Source organism: Schistocerca cancellata, chromosome 2 (assembly GCF_023864275.1).
Source record: "Schistocerca cancellata isolate TAMUIC-IGC-003103 chromosome 2, iqSchCanc2.1, whole genome shotgun sequence".
Lineage (NCBI taxonomy): Eukaryota > Metazoa > Arthropoda > Insecta > Orthoptera > Acrididae > Schistocerca > Schistocerca cancellata.
Window position 1 is genome coordinate 425,790,743 of NC_064627.1, and position 22,047 is coordinate 425,812,789.

Genomic DNA, 22,047 nt, shown 5'->3' on the forward strand with positions numbered 1-22,047 from the left:
AGGGATCACCAATTTAGTATTGGAGGGCAGCGTGGAGGGTAAAAATCGTAGGGGGAGACCAAGAGATAAATACACTAAGCAGATTCAGAAGGATGTAGGTTGCAGTAGGTACTGGGAGATGAAGAAGCTTGCACAGGATAGAGTAGCATGGAGAGCTGCATCAAACCAGTCTCAGGACTGAAGACCACAACAACAACAACCTCTCACCACAAACAATGCAGTGGCCAATGGCCTTCACTTAATGGCCAAAACCAGCAGTGTTTGCATACAAATGTATCTGTTAGGACAGTATGGCAAAATTTGGTGTTAATGGGCTATGGTAACAGACGACCAATGTGAGTGCCTGTGTTGACAGCATGACTTCACCTACAGTGTCTCTCTTGGGCTCGTGACCATATCAGTTGGACCCTAGATGACTGGAAAACTGTGGCCTGCTCTGATGAGACTTTATTAGGCTTGGTAAGAGCTGATGATTAGGTTTCAATGGGGTGCAGACCCCCTGAAACCATGGACTCACATTGTCTACAACACATTGTGCAAGCTAGTGGTGGCTCCATAATCTATATCTACATCTACATCCATACTCCGCAAGCCACCTGACGGTGTGTGGCGGAGGGTACCTTCAGTACCTCTATCGGTTCTCCCTTCTATTCCAGTCTCGCATTGTTCGTGGAAAGAAGGATTGTCGGTATGCCTCTGTGTGGGCTCTAATCTCTCTGATTTTATCCTCATGGTCTCTTGGCGAGATATACGTAGGAGGGAGCAATATACTGCGTGACTCTTCGGTGAAGGTATGTTCTCGAAACTTCAATAAAAGCCCGTACCGAGCTACTGAGCGTCTCTCCTGCAGAGTCTTCCACTGGAGTTTATCTATCATCTCCGTAATGCTTTCGCGATTACTAAATGATCCTGTAACGAAGCGCGCTGCTCTCTGTTGGATCTTCTCTATCTCTTCTATCAACCCTATCTGGTATGGATCCCACACTGCTGAGCAGTATTCAAGCAGTGGGCGAACAAGCGTACTGTAACCTACTTCCTTTGTTTTCGGATTGCATTTCCTTAGGATTCTTCCAATGAATCTCAGTCTGGCATCTGCTTTACCGACGATCAACATTATATGATCATTCCATTTTAAATCACTCCTAATGCATACTCCCAGATAATTTATGGTATTAACTGCTTCCAGTTGCTGACCTGCTATTTTGTAGCTAAATGATAAAGGATCTATCTTTCTGTATATTCGCAGCACATTACACTTGTCTACATTGAGATTCAATTGCCATTCCCTGCACCATGCGTCAATTCGCTGCAGATCCTCCTGCATTTCAGTACAATTTTCCATTGTTACAACCTCTCGATACACCACAGCATCATCTGCAAAAAGCCTCAGTGAACTTCCGATGTCATCCACCAGGTCATTTATGTATATTGTGAATAGCAACGGTCCTATGACACTCCCCTGCGGCACACCTGAAATCACTCTTACTTCGGAAGACTTCTCTCCATTGAGAATAACATGCTGCGTCCTGTTATCTAGGAACTCCTCAATCCAATCACACAATTGGTCTGATAGTCCATATGCTCTTACTTTGTTCATTAAACGACTGTGGGGAACTGTATCGAACGCCTTGCGGAAGTCAAGAAACACGGCATCTACCTGTGAACCCGTGTCTATGGCCCTCTGAGTCTCGTGGACGAATAGCGCGAGCTGGGTTTCACATGACCGTCTTTTTCAAAACACATGCTGATTCCTACAGAGTAGATTTCTAGTCTCCAGAAAATTCATTATACTCGAACACAATACGTGTTCCAAAATTCTGCAACTGATCGACGTTAGAGATATAGGTCTATAGTTCTGCACATCTGTTCGACATCCCTTCTTGAAAACGGGGATGACCTGTGCCCTTTTCCAATCCTTTGGAACGCTACGCTCTTCTAGAGACCTACGGTACACCGCTGCAAGAAGGGGGGCAAGTTCCTTCGCGTACTCTGTGTAAAATTGAACTGGTATCCCATCAGGTCCAGAGGCCTTTCCTCTTTTGAGCAATTTTAATTGTTTCTCTATCCCTCTGTCGTCTATTTCGATATCTACCATTTTGTCATCTGTGCGACAATCTAGAGAAGGAACTACAGTGCAATCTTCCTCTGTGAAACAACTTTGGAAAAAGACATTTAGTATTTCGGCCTTTAGTCTGTCATCCTCTGTTTCAGTACCATTTTGGTCACAGAGTGTCTGGACATTTTGTTTTGATCCACCTACCGCTTTGACATAAGACCAAAATTTCTTAGGATTTTCTGCCAAGTCGGTACATAGAACTTTACTTTCGAATTCATTGAACGCCTCTCGCATAGCCCTCCTCACACTACATTTCGCTTTGCGTAATTTTTGTTTGTCTGCAAGGCTTTGGCTATGTTTATGTTTGCTGTGAAGTTCCCTTTGCTTCCGCAGCAGTTTTCTAACTCGGTTGTTGTACCACGGTGGCTCTTTTCCATCTCTTATGATCTTGCTTGGCACATACTCATCTAACGCATAATGTACGACGGTTTTGAACTTTGTCCACTGATCCTCAACACTATCTGTACTTGAGACAAAACTTCTGTGTTGAGCCAACAGGTACTCTGAAATCTGCTTTTTGTCACTTTTTCTAAACAGAAAAATCTTCCTACCCTTTTTAATATTCCTATTTACGGCTGAAATCATCGATGCCGTAACCGCTTTATGATCGCTGATTCCCTGTTCTGCGTTAACTTTTTCAAATAGTTCGGGTCTGTTTGTCACCAGAAGGTCTAATATGTTATCCCCACGAGTCGGTTCTCTGTTTAACTGCTCAAGGTAGTTTTCAGATAAAGCACTTAGAAAAATTTCACAGGATTCTTTGTCCCTGCCACCCGTTATGAACGTTTGAGTCTCACAGTCTATATCTGGCAAATTAAAATCTCCACCCAGAACTATAACATGGTGGGGAAATCTACTCGAAATATTTTCCAAATTATCCTTCAGGTGCTCAGCCACAACAGCTGTTGAGCCAGGGGACCTATAGAGACATCCAATTACCATGTCTGAGCCTGCTTTAACCGTGACCTTCACCCAAATCATTTCACATTTCGGATCTCCGTCAATTTCCTTCGATACTATTGCACTTCTTATCGCTATAAACACGCCTCCCCCTTCACTGTTCAGCCTGTCTCTACGGTATACATTCCAATCTGAGTTTAGGATTTCATAACTGTTTACGTCTGGTTTCAGCCAACTTTCTGTCCCTAGTACTATATGGGCATTGTGACCGTTTATTAATGAGAGCAGTTCTGGGACCTTTCTATAGATGCTCCTGCAGTTTACTATTAGCACATTAATATTGTTATTCCCTGTTGCATTTTGCCTACTCCTAGCTTGCCGCGTCTCAGGAGGCGTCTTGTCGGGCCTAGGGAGAGGATTCTCCAACCTAAAAAACCCCCATGTGCACTCCACACGTACTGCGCTACCCTTGCAGCCGCTTCCGGCGTGTAGTGCACACCTGACCTATTCAGGGGGACCCTACATTTCTCCACCCGATAGCGGAGGTCGAGAACTTTGCACCCCAGATATCCGCAGAATCGTCTGAGTCTCTGGTTTAAGCCTTCCACTCGTCTCCAAACCAGAGGACCGCGATCGGTTCTGGGAACGATACTACAAATTGTTAGCTCTGATTCCACCCCGCGAGCGAGGCTTTCCGCCTTCACCAATTCTGCCAACCGCCTGTACGAACTGAGGATGACCTCTGAACCCAGACGGCAGGAGTCATTGGTGCCGACATGAGCAACAATTTGCAGTTGGGTGCACCCAGTGCTCTCTATCGCCGCCGGTAGGGCCTCCTCCACATCTCGGATGAGGCCCCCCGGCAAGCAGACAGAGTGAACACTGGCCTTCTTCCCCGACCTTCCCGCTATTTCCCTAAGGGGCTCCATCACCCGCCTAACGTTGGAGCTCCCAATAACTAATAAACCCCTCCCCCCGTGTGCCTGCTCGGACCTTGCTGAAGGAGCAGCCACATGTCCACTCACAGGCAGAGCGGGCGATGCCACATGGCCAGCCTCCACATTGGCCCTCCGCCTCGTGCGCCGCGAACGCCGCTGAACCCGCCACTCCCCTTGGGGAGAGGGTGGCCCAACCGCGCCCGGTACCCGCGAAGATGTATCGACAGCAGGGACAGTGTGTGAAGCATGTAACACCTGGGGTGTACCCTGCGACGCACCAGACTCCCCACTGCCGCTACACTCCGAGGCAGCAGCCTGAAGACGGCTGACCACGACCATCAACACGCTCAGCTGTTCGCGAACAGTGGCCAGCTCCTCCTGCGTCTGTACACAGCAGTCACACATCCTATCCATCCTAAGGAATCAATTTACTGAAGAGAGTTGTTCAACCTTTAACTAGACTGCTAATTCACTAAAGGCGGCTGTTTATTCACTAAACTGGGGTTGCTAGCCACTTCTTGTAGAAAACAATGAAAATTGCACTACCTGTCTCTGGACTGTATTGAAAACAAACACTAGCACTACTGGCACTATGGTTGACTACAGGGACTCTCTCTGACTGTATTCAAAACAAACACGAAATCTATTGTGGGCTGTGTTTACATGGAATGGATTGGGTACTCTGGTCTAACTGAACCAACTGAGACTATTTGTAGCCATACAGGGATTTCACGTCTCCAAACAACTATGGATTTTTTATGGATGATAATGAGCCATGCCACCTGGCCACAATTGTTAACAATTGGTTTGAAGATATTCTGTACGGTTAAATTGAATAATTTGGCTACCCAGATTGCCTGACATGAATCCCATTGAACATTTATGTGACATAACTGAGGGGTCAGTCTGTGGACAAATTCTCCATCAGCTACACTTTCACAATTATAGACAGCTATAGAGGCAGCATGGCTCAATATTTCTGCAGGGGCCTTGCAAAAACTTGTTGAATCCCTGCCACATCAGGTTGCTGCACTACACCAAGCAAAAGGTTGTCTGACACGATATTAGGAGATATCCCATGACTTTTGTCACCTCTGTGTATGGTGGCCTACAAAATCCTTAGCATATTTGTAAGTTAAACAGAACTGTGTTGTGCCTGAATACCACCTGTTCTTTATGCAGTTGAGTTTCAAGTGAATCTCTAACCCTATTTAATATAATCTTGGTGAGGACCTTACTGGGCACTAACAGCAATTTAATACCATGCCAGTTATTAAAAATCTGACAAATTTCTCTTAAAATGCTCCACCCTTCATTGAAATAAATTCAGTTTGAAGAGAAATCCACAAAGCAGTGGCAAAATGGCTTAGTATTAAAGATCCCAAAAGAGGGTTAATGGGAATTAGATAGTGACTTATCCAAAAAGGCCTAAATAACAATGAATAACAATGTAAGCAACAATACTTTCCTAGCAATAAGTGTAATACTAAACTGCATACATAACCAGCTATTCACTAAGGACACTGTTCCATCTTCTCTGCAAGAATTAAATAATCATAGAATAATGTAAAAAAACTTCTATGTGTGTACAATGCAGTATGTAATTGTACTTTGTTGGCATTGCCCATGTATCTAAAATTATATGTTATGAATAGAAAATAAATTTGAAATTTTCCAGTATTTAGGAAAGGGATTGATACTGGAATGCCAATGTTCTTGTTTGTGGTGCTACCATATTAGGAGCATGCTAATCACAAACTTTTAGTCCTTGTCATTTATGTGTCCTTGTATTATGTGTCACAATGTTGGCATGGCAATTTTAGTGCATACATCCTTCACATTTTTTCTATTGTATATAACTTATTTTTTGTAGAAAATGCACACATCTATTAAACAGGCCATGTGAGCTGTACCTTGGCATTATAAGGGTGTTAAAACCAAAATTTATGGGCTTGTAAAGAAAGCAGAGATTATGCGTATTAAACCTAAGAGACAGTTTGTGCTCTGCAGTCTTTTACTAACTTTATGTTTCTTTTAAAACAAGAATATATGTATGAAAGGCATTCACCTGGTTTACATCCACTTATTTCCTCGATATTTTAATAAATAGAGATGAAATATTCAAACTCACCCATTTCAAGGTATTCTTCAAAAAGAGCAAGTCGTCCCGAATCCTCAAGGTGATAATCTTCTTCCCAGCGGGTGTAACTGCGCTCTAAATCCTTTGTATTTGATATGTGATACCTCTTACGCCACCAGTTGCGTAGTTTCCTGCATATTCAACAAGAAAACTCTGAATTTACAGGTATGAATAAGAGAGCTGCAAATTACAAGAGCTTTTTTTAAGGTTCGACTGATTGCAAAGTTAAAACCACAGAGAAAATCCAATGAAGTTTTGTGCATATGTTTTGTGCAGTGTTCCTAGTACACCAGCTGATCACATCATGTTGCTCTTATCAGTTTTGAGAATGCCGTGAGCATGAAAATATGCCTAGAACAGTGCCCCCATCAAGTGTGAAGTGTGTGCTGTCATTTGATTTCTTCATGCTGAGGGGTGCAAAGCAGCTGAAATTCATCAATGAATTAATAATATGTATGGTGAAACTTCTATGAGTGACAATAAAGTGTGGTGATGGTGTATGAAATTTGACATAGGACACACAGACATTCATGATGCAGACAATCACAGAAGGAAGTGAGTGTCAACTGTTGCTTTTGTTCAGTGAGTGGATAAATAGTTGGTTCACAATTTCTGTGTTGAGTAATTCATACCTAGAATTTCAATGTCAGCTCTCTATATCATCATGAGTGAGAGACTTCAGTATCGCAAACTGTGCGGGATGGGTTTCCAAGATGCTGTACAATCATAGCAAAACACAGTGAATGGGTGCCACCTTAACATTTCTGCAGCTACCATGATGAAGGACAAGATTTTTTTTGAACAAAACTGTCACAGGAGGTCAGACATGGGTCCATTTTGAAAATGAAGAAACAAAAGAGCAATCCAAATTGTGGATGCATTCTCATTTCCCAAATAAAACAAAGCAGTCCAAGGGAACCTCCTCCATCAGAAAGCATATGGCTACTGTGTTGTGGGACTGGAAAGGAATTTCATTTATGGAATTTATGGGAAGTGGCACAATCATCACTGCAATGCCGTCTTACAGCATGACTCTTCAATGTCTCTGAAGGCCAATTCAGAACAAGTGAAAAGGAATGTTGTCATCACATTTCCCTTCCTTGCGACAATTCTTGGCTCCACACTGCAGCTGCAACAAAGATATTTTGGCAGTGTTTTCAGTGGAAAGTGTTTGCTACTATACAGTACTGTCTAGGCACCCTCTGACTTTCATGTCTTTGATCATGAAATGCTGCCTGTGAGGACATCACTTTAACACAGACAACAAGCTGCAGACCAGCATAGAAAATCTGCTGAAAGCACAGGCAGCTTTCTGTGACAAGGATATTGGAAAAATGGACCACGCTGCAACAAATATCTAAGTCAGAATGATGACTATGCAGAGAAGTAGATGGAAGGTGTGGCTAAATGTTACAAATAAAACATTTTTGATTTTCACTGTGGCTTCCATTTCATGACCAATTGGATCTTTATTCTTCTTCTCCACCCCCTCCCCCATTTTTTAATATATTGAAAGATGTGCTACATTTCTGTACATAAATTTATGCAGTTGTAATGGGGCTCACAGAAACAGGAATCAAGACTGACCTCAAGATTTTGATGTTCTTAGGACTATATATGAATCTCATTGGGCTGGGCCACAGCAGATGAAGACAGCAGCCATCTGGTGTGGGCTTTGTTTATGTGAAGGACCTTTTTGTCTGAAAGCTTAAATGTTTAATAGTATTTTCATTGTGATTGTGTGTTACTTGATACCGTCTCTATGTGTTAGTAGCAGTATACACTTTCCATAGTGTTGCTGTTATTCCATCCTAGAGTTTCCATTGTTTGATTATGTTTGTATTACTCCCAACACCAAATATGTACTTCATGAGCTGTTTTGGTCCAGGGTTCTAACTGGTTGACTCTAGCCCGTCCCCCAGTCTAGACTTGCACAGTTATAAAAGTATCTGCCTCTTCCTTAGTTTGTATTTAGAGTTTGCAATGCCGTTGTCATGATCTTTGGTTACTGACCATGGCATCTCGTGCTGTGTCAAGGGAGGCTTGTTTTGTAGACAAGGAATACACTTTTTGGATCAACAATCATTCTTTTCCTCATGCATGGAAGATTGGAAGGTATGATAACTACAACAGATAGAAACGAAAACTAAAGTTTACAATTGTTTTTAAATAATGTAGTAATACAGAACCTTCAGAGACATGGAACGAGTCCAAGCATAAATTAAGAAATGAAAAGAATACTGTAGAAACTTAATCTGTGTGCTGTATTAACAATAATCTATCACCATACTACTTGATCAAACAATGGAAAATCCAGGCTGGACTGTAATAATATTAGAAAAGGAAAGTTGCTACTCACCATACAGCAGAGATGCTGAGTCGCGATAGGCACAACAAAAAGATTCACACAATTATAGCTTTTGGCCATTATGTGTGTGCATATGTGTATGTGTGTCTATTGCTGACAAAGGCCTTAATGGCTGAAAGCTATAATTGTTGTGAATCTTCTTGTTGTGCCTATTGTGACTCAGCATCTCCACTACATGGTGAGTAGCAACTTTCCTTCTCTAATATTGTTCCTATACTGATTGATGCTATTTGTTCTTGAGTCAACTAAATTTAATCAAGTAAATTAAAAAGAAAGCTACTAGTTTGAAGCAATCTGCTACCTCCTTGTTATACTAAATAGTTACAACTCATCTGCAACTGTTAACTTAATATTTACTTAATGACAACAGGATTTTACAAATTAACCCTTCGGTGGGCATGCCTATGTATAAAGTGTGGCAATCACAAAATAACATTGTCTTGCAGCATTCCATTGTTGTAACTGCAAGCCTGTAGATATTCCTTCATTATTGCTTCAATACAATGATAAGTTGTGCTGTCGCATGTCCAAATGAGCAGCAGTAATACAAAATAAACAGTGACCTATACAAGAAAAAATTTATGATCTGTGCATGAAAATGATCCAGATACCAGGAGCATAATCCCACAATGAGGCAGTTGTCTAAATTAAGTAAGCAGTTGGGTGGGACCTGATCCAACAGTGCTGCTTAATGCTTCGAGTGGGTCCTTACTGTAGTGTAACATCTGCACGTGACAACAGAGTGATATAATGAAAGTTTATTATGTTATTGTTTAATTACACAGTGATTTAGTTCATATAATGTAAGTTTATTTTACTATTGAGTAATTAAACTAAGATTAAACTATGATAATGCTCATAAATATTTACATTGATAACCAAGACAGCTGTTCTGTAAATGTGTGCAATGTACGCCACATGTCCACTTGTGTTATAAAAAATGGAATGCCACTTAAGGACTAAATATTTATCTACATCTGTAACCAATGAGACCTATTATACAACATTAATACTTGTCACACAGCTTTGCAACAAACACTGCCACTTGCCATGTAGCTAACGGAACTTTTCAGTATTTGAATATAGATATTTAGATAATTTTGTGGAAAGGGTGGCTAATTAGGTATGTTGTTAACTGTCTTTAAATTAATTTGGCTTCCCAAGTTCTTGCTATATATTTGATAGGACTTTGTTGACTATTGTCTCACCAGATTATATATGTCATTTCTGAACCCTAGACAAGAAGGAAAAGTCTACATGGAAATTACTGTATTTTTGTCTCTAGTATTGTTACAGTGTAAATCACAGTTCAGCTGAAGCAGATTTTCATTATTAGCATCAAAAACTATTGCAAAATAAATATGTTGGATAGGGAGTATAAGAATTCCATGAACCTTGAAAAAAGCTTCTGCAATATGTATAGCTATTAATTTTACACAATATTCTTACAGCTTGCTTCTGTCAAATAATCACTATTCTTACAGCCTACTTCTGCTGAATAATCACTTTATTACCCTTAGGTGCACTGTCCCAGTTGGTAATCTCCTCTTCTGCATACATACATTGTTTGACTTAAGGTGTGTTGGATCAGATTGGAATTACATAACTATAAATGGGGCAATGCAGTATCTATCGCAGTAGCTGCAAATGGCTAGACAACAAATTGGTCTGTACAAGCTACTGCCAACACAAGCCTTACAAAGTATTGGATAGTGGCATGTTATAATAATAATACTGAATCACCAATTAGCCATTTGACATCCACTTTTGGGTAATGGCCACCTTTAGACTTTGCCAAGCATTACACAACCCCCCACACAGATACTGTCTTGCTTGATGGCATCACTTTTCAAGACGTTTTATAGTGGATCTTATTTCACACAAGTCAACAAACATCTACTGTCAAAATGCAAGTTACACCGGGTGAATGCGGAGAATGATCCTCTATACTTTTTCAGTTGAGTCAGCATTTTGTCATGTGCAGTGCAATGCATTTATATGTAAGTACACATTTCAAAGATTTCCTTGCTTACATACCACTTTCATAAAGCATTCTGTTCATGGGATTTAATGATGTCCCCCTATAAGTGACCAGAACACGTGATGGAATTGTGTTCTCCCATTTTTTAAAGTGCCTAATAGTAAATTTTGATTGTTATTGCATGTTGAAGGCCTTAGCTATACTTTCCAGTTATTGAATCTGCATATTAGAACTTGTTTTCTGTCTGTGAAGAACACAAAGATGAACATTTAATCGCATAGCCATTTCTGTCTAAGCTTTTACTGCTTCCAGTCTGTAAATGACTCTTCACTGCAGTTTCTCAAGTAAATAATGCTTTGATGTCATTTGACTGATTTGATCATCCCAGGTGGCTCATCTCTTAGTCACAGAAATAAATACTGATCAACTCTCAAATGTGCAATTGTTTGCAAAGTGTAGATGATATGAGTTGATTACAGCATTGCTGGTTTGCATGTTGTAGTTCTATGCCGCAGTTATCTGTTAGTAACATACTCAATTTATGAAGTAATTCCTTTGTTTTTTAAAAATAATATTTACTCTATTATAGAAACCAGTGTATCTCAATTGCTCAAGCAGTATATAAACAGCAGTATTATAAAATTATGTGGCATTATTGACTAAATTTGTTAATCTCTTACGGTAAGAAGATCTCAAGGAAGTTGTTGAAACACTGCTTGCCAATCATGATGATGGCCAGCTGGATGCAGAGCTCAGATAGGCAGCCTGCTGGGTCACAAACATCCAGTGTAAGTCTTTGAAATGCATCACGGCGTGCTTCTTTGTCACCTGGGTATTTATAAAAGCGCCCCTGGAATAAAACATTTTTAATATTGGACATTTCATTTCTTTTCATCTAAAGATATCTGACGAATATACATTTATTGATAAAATTATAAATTTAATTTTGATGTAGTAAAAACAATAATTAATAGTATCTGCTCATATAATATAACGCACAGCAGTCTAGCTTGCAAGTCAGGGAGCAAAGAAAGACCTGGATCAAATCCACGGCTAGATGCCCTTTCTAATGTCACAGTCTTCAAGGTAACCAGAGGAAGAGAAGCTGTGTGCCCTGTCTGTCTGTGACTCATGTAAATCTTCTTTTGTATTTTATCATATTTTAACAGTTTGTGTCTCACATTCTCAAAGGCAGAATATGGGGACAAGTTCAACATTTGCCTATGAGAAACTGCCCACAGACCACATTCAGGCAGCCCAGTGTACCAGCCCAAAGTTGTTAATCTGTTGCATGGATTCAATCTGTGTCTGGCTTACCTTCCTGTCTCACAAGCTAGTGTGCTGCACATTATGCTGTCTGAGCAGGTAAACACTAATTTATTAATTTGGACCTTAAAGAGGAAAATGAGATATGGAAGAGATAAAATGAGGCAGTAGTCATACAGCCCACACATGAAGAGAAACATAATGTCAGTACTGATAAATTTCCAGTCACAAATAAACAGCTCAGTAGGAATTCATAGTGACAGAAAGAGATGCATAATATAACAAATGAAAGAGAAATGTCAACAAAACATTGGGAAAGAGATTTACAATGAAATGTATTTCTCAGAGATCTGTATTGCGTGAATTATTCTTGGTCCAACAACATATTTACTTACCAGTTGTTGAACACAATGAATGTGACTGTTAATGTATGTAGTTTCCTTTAAAAATGCTTTTCTTCCACTTTCTTTCTGCTTTTATACACATCTAGGCAACGAAAGTTCTTTGATATGAAGCTGCTGTTAGAACTGGTTTATCTTCAGATTAAATTGTGAAGCTGAACATATAGAGGAGCATGGAAGTCACTTACGGGGAGCTGGTTGTAAGGTTGTGGTTTCTTCATAACACTCATGATCCTTTCTGTACTTCTGCTGATTCACATGAAAATGGTTTTAACAAACACATAAATTCCTTTTCATTGTATGTATCTATTGTTCAACAACTTATTGTCAGTAATACTGGTGGTATTCTTGCTCCAAAATTGTAAAGAAATTTGTAGAGAAATTTTCATGATCACCAATTACGATGTTAAGTTTTTCACTATTCTCATTTCTGATTCTTCTCATTACTTTTGTCTTTTTCTGGTTTACGAGAGTGGTCTGAAAAGTTTTTGGCCTGATAGTGAAAACAATAATTTAAATGTTCAAAGAAGTTTTCTTTTTCAACATAACCTCTAATATCAATACATTTCATCCATTGGTGTTCCAATGCCATTGTCCCTTCTCTGTAACATTCCTCTGCTAGTGCTGTAAAGTACCCACATACAGCTGCGATGGTTTCTTGACTGTACGAAAAGCAGTGACCAGTGAGGAATTTCTTCAGTTTTGAGAACAGATGGAAGTCTAAGGGAGCCATATTTGGGACATAAGGTGGATATTTCAGCACGTTGTAGCTCAAACCCCTCAATTTTCCACTTCCAAGACACTCTTGTGGGCAAGTGCAGTGTCCTGATGGAAGATGATATTTTTCTTCTTTAAGCCGTGTCTGTTTTCATGAACACTTGTGTCCAATTTTGTAAGAAGTTGAGAGTAGTATTCTATAGTTATGGTTTCACCTTTTTCAGGATAGTCAATCAACAAAATTCCTTTCACATCCCAAAACAGTGACACTATGATCTTCCCCACCAATGGTACCATCAGTACCTTCTTTACAGCTGAAAAAGCAACTTCTATTCACTGCAGAGACTCCTGTTTGTATTCAGTTGTGTAGGGTGAATCTGTGTTTCATCCACTCATGTATCAATGCTAAAAGTCACTTTCATTTTTCTTACAACTCACAAAGCACTTTTCAGAAAGTATCATGCAAATGCGTTTGTGATCCACAGTGAGCACCCATGGCACTCATCTTGTGCAAAGCTTTCTCATGTTCAATTTCTTCTGCAATGTGTGACCAACATATTCCTTTGATATCCTTAGAGCATTAGCACTTTCACACACCTTTATATGCTGATGTTCCAAAATCATATCATGCACTTTGTTGATGATATCCGGTGTGCTTGCACTTTTTGGACGTCCTTCATGTGGAACATCTTGGACACTTTCACAGCCACATTTGAACTCAGCAGCCCATTTTTTCATAGTGTAAATTGAAGGTGATGAGCTGCCATACAAATTTAAAAACCATAAATGAATTTTGATCAGCATTAAACCTTCTTTTATGAAGAATTTTATCATTGCGCAATACTTCATTTTTTCAATTTTCAACAAATTGCACACCACAACTACTTCAAATGACTGCCTACAGTCAACTGCTGCCTGGATCGACTTGCAATTTTATGGGCATCTACTAACACATGTACCAATTTAAGGAGGGAAAGAAAATCATGCAAGTAGTGCTGTCATCTCTGGGTGAGGTCGAGAACTTTTCAGACAGTCTTGTCAGGTCATATGCACTTACTAGATTCTTCATTCCAAGTCAACAGATCCTGTAATTCTTCATTTTAACTGAGGACAGTAATGTCATCAAAGAATCTTATCACTGATATATTTTCACCCTGAATTTTAATACCACTCTTAAACATTTCTTTCCCATAGGGGCAGAAGACTGCACCTCTCTCTTACAACCTGTATAACCCAAGAACTTTGTTCTTGGTCTTCCAGTCTAATTGTTCCCTCTTGGCTCTTTTACATATTGTATATAACCCATCTTTCCCTATAGCTTACCTCTATTTTTTCTCAGAATTTTGAACATCTTGCACAGTTTTACTTTGTCGAACACTTTTTCCAGGTCAACAAATCCTCGGAATGTGTCTTGATTTTCCTTGAGTCTTGCTTTCATTAGCAAGTGCAAAGTCAGAACTGCCCCTCTACAGCCTTTACCTTCCAAAAAGCCCAACTAATCATCTAACAGATCTTCAATTTTCTTTTCTATTCTCCTGTATATTATTCTTGTCAGAAATTTGGATGCATGAGCTGTCAAGTTGACTGTTCTCATTCTTACCTGCCCTTGCTACCTTCAAGATTGTGTGGGTATTTTTTCAAAAACTCTAACACTGAATCCCCTATAGACTCCAATTTTTTTCTTCTATCACATAATCAGACAAGTCCTACCCTTCAAAGAGGCCTTCCACATAGTCTTCCCACCTATCCACTGTTTCCTCTGTGTTCAACAGTGGAATTCGTGTGTACTCTTAATGTTACCACCATTGCTTTTAATTTCATTAAAGGTTGTTTTGACTTTTCTATATGCTGAATCAGTCATTCCAATGATTGCTTTCTTCACATTTTTCTTGCAGCCACTGGCTGCTCTACACTTCACTTTATTTCATTCCCAAGGAATTTATATTGCTGTACTCCTTTCCTTCCCTGAACATTTTTGTACTTCCTTTTCTCCTTGATCACTTGAATATTTCTTCTGTATCCAAGGTCTCTTCACAGTTACCTTCCTTCTATATGTGTTGTCTGTCCAGAATTTATGATTGTCCTTTATAGAGGTGTCCAGCCCTTTCAACTGAACTGCCTACCAGTATTCCTTATCATTGTAGCCACAACCTTAGTGAGCTTCATATGTGTCTCATCCTCAGTACTTCAGTATCCCTTTTCCTTCTACATTTATTCTTTGTGACTAGTCTCTTAAACTTCAGTTTGCTCTTCATTATTACTAAAATGTAATCTGAGTTTATAGCTGCACCTGGATGTTCTTTACAATGCAATATTTGATTTCGGAATCCCTGTCTGACTATGATGTAATTCAGCTGGAATCTTTACATGTCTTAAAATATTTTCCAAGTAGACCTCTTCCCCTTGTGATTAATGAACAGAGTATTTGTTACTACCATCTGAAATTTAATGTGGATTAGTCCTTTCCTCTCTCATTCCTTCTGCCATGTCCAATAAAAATCAAAATGCTTTAAAAGGAAAATGATAGGCCCAAACAAGAAAACAAAAATCATACGGACTACAAGACTGGCTGTTTCACAGGCACTGCATCTGCTTCAGCTGGAAATAGTAGCAAAAGCTACAATATTCCAACAGACAATAAGGATGGAAAGATTGTTCAGGACAAACTTACCAAATGAATTAACCCTGTAAATGACACTCTTAAGATTAAAGAGTCATTAGATTGAATAATAAAAATTTAAAAAGATGCTGTAATCAGGAAAATTAATGAAAAATCATTGGCAGACTCAATTTCAAATGTAAAATGAGAGCTACCAAAAAACAAACAGACATCTGCTTTAAAAAAAAAAAAAAAAAAAAAACAAAAAAAAAAAAAAAAAAAAACCAGATGAATGACTACTAGAAGACTTTTACAAACTGAATACAATAGGCTGATATACGAGTACAACTATAGAGCAGCAAGTTAAGTGTTTATCTTTTTCTGCGTTTTCCACATACTATATTCATTATTCATTAAATTTCATTCGTATTTCTCTGCATAAGAGGTTTAATCTCGCATTTTTGTAAGTGTAAATTGATTCAGTCTGAAGTGCAATAGTTGCTCATTGAAAAGCCAGGTACATAGCTCATTAACACATCAGCTTCCATAGGTGACATATTGGCAGAGTAGCAAGTTGCACATCTTGGAATATCTGCTTTTGTAAATAATTTCTTTAATTAGTTTTGCTAGGATGTGTGCATGGTGCATGGCGATGCAGGAGGAGCTGGTGGAAGTTCACAAACAGCTGAATGTGTGTTTGGCTACAGTCAGTCATCTTCAGGGTGTTGCCTCTGAGTGTAGCAGTGATGGAGAATGTGGCACATCACATGGAACAACTCAGGTGTTGCTTGTTTTGCCCATGGGCTCTGCTTCCACAGCACCTCCTAGTTTACCCAACATGGGGGATCAGCCCTCACAGCAGGGTGAGTGGCGGGTGGTAACACATTCGTGTCGCTCGAGGCAGAGTGCCAATGTGGAGCATGGCCACCTGTCCTCACCCATTCACCCTGTAAGTGGACAGGTGACCGCACCTTCAGCACAGTCCAAGTAGGCACATGGGGGGAGGGGTTTATTAATTATTGGGAGCTCGAATATTAGGTGTGTTACAGAGCCCCTTAGGCAGGTAGTGTTCAGGGCTGGAAAGAAAGGAATGTGCAGTCAGTATGTCTGCTTGGGGGCCTCATCCAAAATGTGAAGTGGCCCTTGCCTGTGGCTGCCGAGAGTGCAGGTTGCAGTCATCTGCATGTTGTGGCTCACGTCAGCACCAACTATGCCTGTCACACGGGTTCTGAGGTAATCACCAGTTCATACAGGTGGCTGGCAGAGGTAGTGGAGACTGCTGGCCATTGGGCAGGGTGCAAGTAGCACTCACAATTTTCAGCATTGTTCCCAGAGTTGATTAGGGTCCTTTGGTTTGGAGCCAAGTGGAGGATCTCAAACAATGGCTTCTTCGCCTCTGTGACGGTCTTGGCCACAGATTTTTGGACCAGTGTTATCATATGGGTTTTTTTTAGGACTCCTCTTAATAGGTCAGGGGTGCACAACACAAAGGAAGCAGCCACTTGGGTAGCAGAGTACTTGTGGAGTGCACATGAGGATTTTTTAGGCTAGAGAGTAGTTTGAGGTGCTCTAATGAACACTCAACAGTCGATAGGCAGCAAGGGAAGTCAAATGGCGTTCAGAATAAAGATACTTCGACTGTCACAATTTTATCAGTAAACTGTCAAAGTACTCATAATAAAGTTCCCTAATTTACTGCCCTCCAGGAATGTTCTGGCACTCAAAGTATTCTTGGGCCCAAGAGCTGGCTGAAACCCAAAGAGGAAAGGTCTAAGATATTTAGTGAGGCATGGAACATATATTGGAAAGACAGATTACAGGTCATAGAAGGGGGAGTGTTCATTGCAGTAGACAAAAATATTGTCTCTACTGAGTTCAATGTTGAGCATGACAGTGAAGTCATCTGGTCGTCTGGTGTAGTAGAAATCAAGTTAATTGTTGGATTTTTTACCAGCTATCCAATTCTGCTGTGACAGTTCTAGAGTCATTCAAAGAAAGTCTACTGTCAATAGTGTGTAAGTTCACTGATAATGCAATACTAGTTGGAGGCAACTTTAATCTGCCGAGTATAGATTGGGATGCCTACGGATTCATTGCAGGGGGTACAGACAGACAGTCATGCAAAATACTTTTGAACATGTTTTCTGAAAATTGTCTTGAGCAGCTAGCTTCGCAGCCCACATGCAATTGAAATATCTTAGAGCTTGTAGCTACAAAAAGGCTGGACCTTATTGACAATGTCAGTATAGAAATGGGGATTAGCAATCATGATGTCATTATATCAACTATGGTTACAAAAGTTAATAAATCAGTCAAGAAGACTGGGAGATTATTTCTGCTTAGTAGAACAGATAAGCAATTATTGACATCTCACTTAGATGGTGAATTGGTATCACTTAGTTCAGTAAGATGGATGTCGAGGAATTATGGGCAAAGTTTAAGCACACTGTAAATTGTGGTCTGGAGAGCTATGTTCATAGTAAGTGGATAAAGAATGGAAAAACCCACCATGGCTTAATAACAAAATTTGGTGAATGCTGAGGAAGCAGAGGCTATTGCACTCTAGGTTCAAAAGAGGACACATAAATGACAACAAGCAAAGGTTAGTAGAGATTCATACATCTGTGAAAAGATCCAAGTGCAAAGCATACAACTACCACCGTCACACCTTAGCAAAATATCTGGCAGAGAACCAGAGAAAATTCTGGTTGTACGTAAAATTGCTAAGTGGGTCTAAGGCTTCCATTTAGTCCCTTGTTGACCAGTCTGGTGTTACAGTTGAAGATAGCAAAACAAAAGCTGAAGTTTTAAATTTCACGTTTGAGAAATCATTCACACAGGATCATTGTGCAAACAAACTGTCATTTGACCATCAGACAGACTCCCACATGCACAACATAGTAATAAGCTTATCTGGTGTAGAGAAACAACTGGAAGATTTGAAAGCAAATAAATGACCAGGTCCAGATGGCATCCCAGTTCAATTTTACAAAGAGTGCTCTATGGCATTGGCCTGTTACCTATCTTTAATTTATTGTGAATCTGTTGCCCAGCACAAGCGACTGGAAAAAAGTGCAGGTGACTCCAGTATATAAGAAGGATAAAAGAATGGATGTGCAAAATTACACACCAATATCCCCAACATCTGTCTGATGCAAAACCCTTGAACATATTTTCGGTTCGAATACAATAAAATTTCTTGAGACTGAGAAGCTTATGTAAAAAATCACCATGGTTTAGAAAGCATCACTTGTGCAAAATTCAGCTTGCACTTTTCTCACATGATATACTGAGGACTATGGATGAAGGACAACAGATAGATTCCATATTTCTAGTTTTCCAGAAAGCATTTGACACTGTGCCCCATTGCAGGCATTAACAAAAATACGAGCATATGGAATAAGTTCACAGATATGTGAGTGGCTTGAAGACTTCTTAAATAATAGAAACCAGTATGTTGTCCTCCATGGTGAGTGTTCATCAGAGACAAGGGTATCATCAGGAGTTCCCCTGGGAAGTGTGATAGGACTGCTGATTTTAGATTACATTTACTTTCATTCCAATTGATCCGTAGTGAGGAGGTCCTCCAGGGTGTGGAACATGTCAGAAAAACAACAATACATGACAAATATTTACAACTAAAACAAATAAGCTAATGTACCATTCCACAGGTCCCAAGTGGAATGATTGTCATTTTTAATTAACACTAAGAGTCATTTTACAAATACTAATGCACTGAATTTAAAATAAAAAAGTTTTTTATTTATTTATAAGGTAATAAACATGTAATACTTATTTACAATGAACACATTACTGCACTGAAATGGTGCAGAAGTTAGATTATACTTACACACACACACACACACACACACACACACACACACACACACACAGACACACAAATTTTCAATGAACACATTACTGCACTGAAATTGTGCAGAAGTTATGTTGTACTTATATACAAATCAGTTGGTTTCACTAAGAAATTCATCAATGGAGTAGAAGGAGTTGGCCACCAATAAATCCTTTAGGCTTCTCTTAAACTGAATTTCATTGGTTGTTAAGCTTTTTATGGCTGCTGGGAAGTTATTGAAAATGTGTGTTCCTGAATAATGCACACCTTTTTGTACAAGACTAAGTGACTTTAAATCCTTGTGAAGATTATTCTTATTTCTAGTATTGATTCCATGAATTGAGCTGTTGGTTTGAAAAAGTGATATATTTTTAATGACAAATTTCATTAAGGAATAAATATATTGGGAAGCAGTAGTTAGTATCCCTAGTTCCCTAAACAGGCTTCTGCAGGATGTTCTTGAGTTCACACCACATATAATTCTTACTGCACGTTTTTGTGCCCGGAAAACTTTAGCTTGGCTTGATGAATTACCGCAAAAAATAATCCCATATGACATTATGGAATGAAAGTAAGCATAGTATGCCAGCTTTTTCATTTTTATATCCCCTATGTCTGACAAAATTCGCATTGCAAACAGAGGTTTGTTAAGATGCTTCGGCAGTTCTGTGGTGTGCTCCTCCCAGTTGAATTTATTATCAAGCTGTAATCCCAAGAATTTAACATTGTCCACTTCTTCTATCTTCTTGTCATCGCATGTTATACATATACTCTTGGGACACCCCTTACAAGTTCTGAACTGAACTGCATGTAGTGTGTTTTTTCAAAGTTTAGTGACAAAGAACCAGTGATTAATGTCCACAAATATTTTATTGGCTGATCTTTCTAAGACTACACTTGATTTGCTGTTTATTGCAATGTTTGTATCATCGGCAAACAAAACAAACTTGGCATCTGGTAATGTTACTGATGAAATGTCATTGATATACACAAGAAAAAGTAAGGGCCCCAAAATGGAACCTTGTGAGACCCCACATGTAATTAGTTCCCAGTTGGATGATGCCTGATAGCTTGATACATGTCTCTTTCCTAATAACACCCTTTGTTTCCTGCCAGAGATATAAGATTTGAACCATTTTGCAGCATTTACTGTTACACTATAATATTCTAGTTTACTTAAAAGGATATTGTGATTTACACAGTCAAATGCCTTTGACAGATCACAAAATATACCAGTTGCCTGCAATTTTTTGTCTAATGAATTAAGCACATTTTCACCGTAAGTGTAGATAGACTTCTCAATATCAGAACCTTTTAGAAATCCAAACTGTGACTCTGACAGTATGTTATTTGAGATAAGATGGTTATAAAGACAACTGTACATTACTTTTTTGAAAATTTTTGAGAATGCTGGCAACAGTGAAATTGGATGGAAATTTTATGCTATTTCTTTATCTCCCTTCTTAAACCGTGGCTTAACTTCAGCATATTTCAGCCATTCAGGAAATATTCCACTGATAAACAACTGGTTACACAGATAGCTTAATATGTTACTTAGCTGAGAATCACATTCTTTAATTAACTTTGTCGATATTTCATCATGCCCACTAGATGTTTTTGATTTTAAAGATTTTATGATGGACATTATTTCTGTTGGGGTAGTGAGGGTCAAATTCATATTATGGAAGTTACTTGAAATGTCTGGTCTGAGGTAATCCATAGCAGCATCTACCGAGCCTGACAACCCCATCTTTTCAGTAACAGTTATAAAATGTTTGTTAAAAAGTTCTGCAACACTATACACATCTGTCATCAATGTATCATTTACTCTTAATGCTATTCGTTCCTCTTCGTGTCTGGTTCTACCAGTCTCCTCCTTCACTATATCCCATATTGTCTTTATTTTGTTATCTGATATGACTATCTTTTCCTTGTAATATATTTGCTTTGACATCCGTATTACAGTCTTTAATATTTTGCAGTATTTCTTATAACGTGCTATAGCATCAACATTGGAAATGTTTCAGATTGACAGATACAGTTTTCTTTTTGTTTTACAAGATACCCCTATTCCTTGAGTAATCCATGGCTTCTTTGTAGACTTTGCTCTAACCTTGGTAAGTTTTGGGGGAAAGCAGTGTTCGAATAAGGTAAGCACTTTATTAGCAAAAATGTTATATTTTTCATTCATGCCATGAGCACTGTAAACATCAGTCCAGTGAATGTCTCTGAGGAGTGTCCTAAAATAATCAATTTTTGGCTTACTTATTACCCTCTTGAGCTCAGATTTAACAGATTTTATATCCTGTTCAGTATTAACATTTAACAGAAGGAACTGCATGTCATGGTCTGAGAGGCCATTGACTATTGGTTTTGTAATATAATTTTGTTCATTGGACTTTTCTATAAGGATATTATCAATGGCTGTTTGTGAGCAAGTGGCTATCCTAGTGGGGAACTTTACTGTGGGAATTAAGTTGAATGATAGTGTTACTAACTCAAATAAGTTCTTATTGGGAGAGTCTTTAAGGAAATCTACATTGAAATCACCAGCAACCACTATTTCTTTGTTTTTGGTTGTTAAATGGGCCAGTACAGCTTCAAGGTGATTTACAAACAGATTAAAGTTACCTGCAGGTGCTCGATATACACTTAATATTATGAAGGATTTTTTGTGAAAATCTAATTCTGTTGCACATGCTTCCATATGCTGTTCTAGGCAAAATTTATGAATGTCTATGTTCTTAAATTTATGACAGTTCCTGATG

General features: G+C 39.1%; 1 protein-coding gene across 1 annotated transcript in view; it reads right to left on the bottom strand.

The window, feature by feature from the left end:
* Positions 1-22,047, bottom strand: part of LOC126161888 (anoctamin-4-like) — a 312,156-nt gene that overhangs the window by 54,701 nt on the left and 235,408 nt on the right. The window contains exons 15-16 of the mRNA XM_049918028.1: positions 11,124-11,293; positions 6,086-6,225 (exon numbers count right to left, since the gene is read on the bottom strand). Of these exons, the coding sequence (XP_049773985.1) occupies positions 6,086-6,225; positions 11,124-11,293 (310 nt within the window). The remainder of the gene's footprint in view (positions 1-6,085; positions 6,226-11,123; positions 11,294-22,047) is intronic.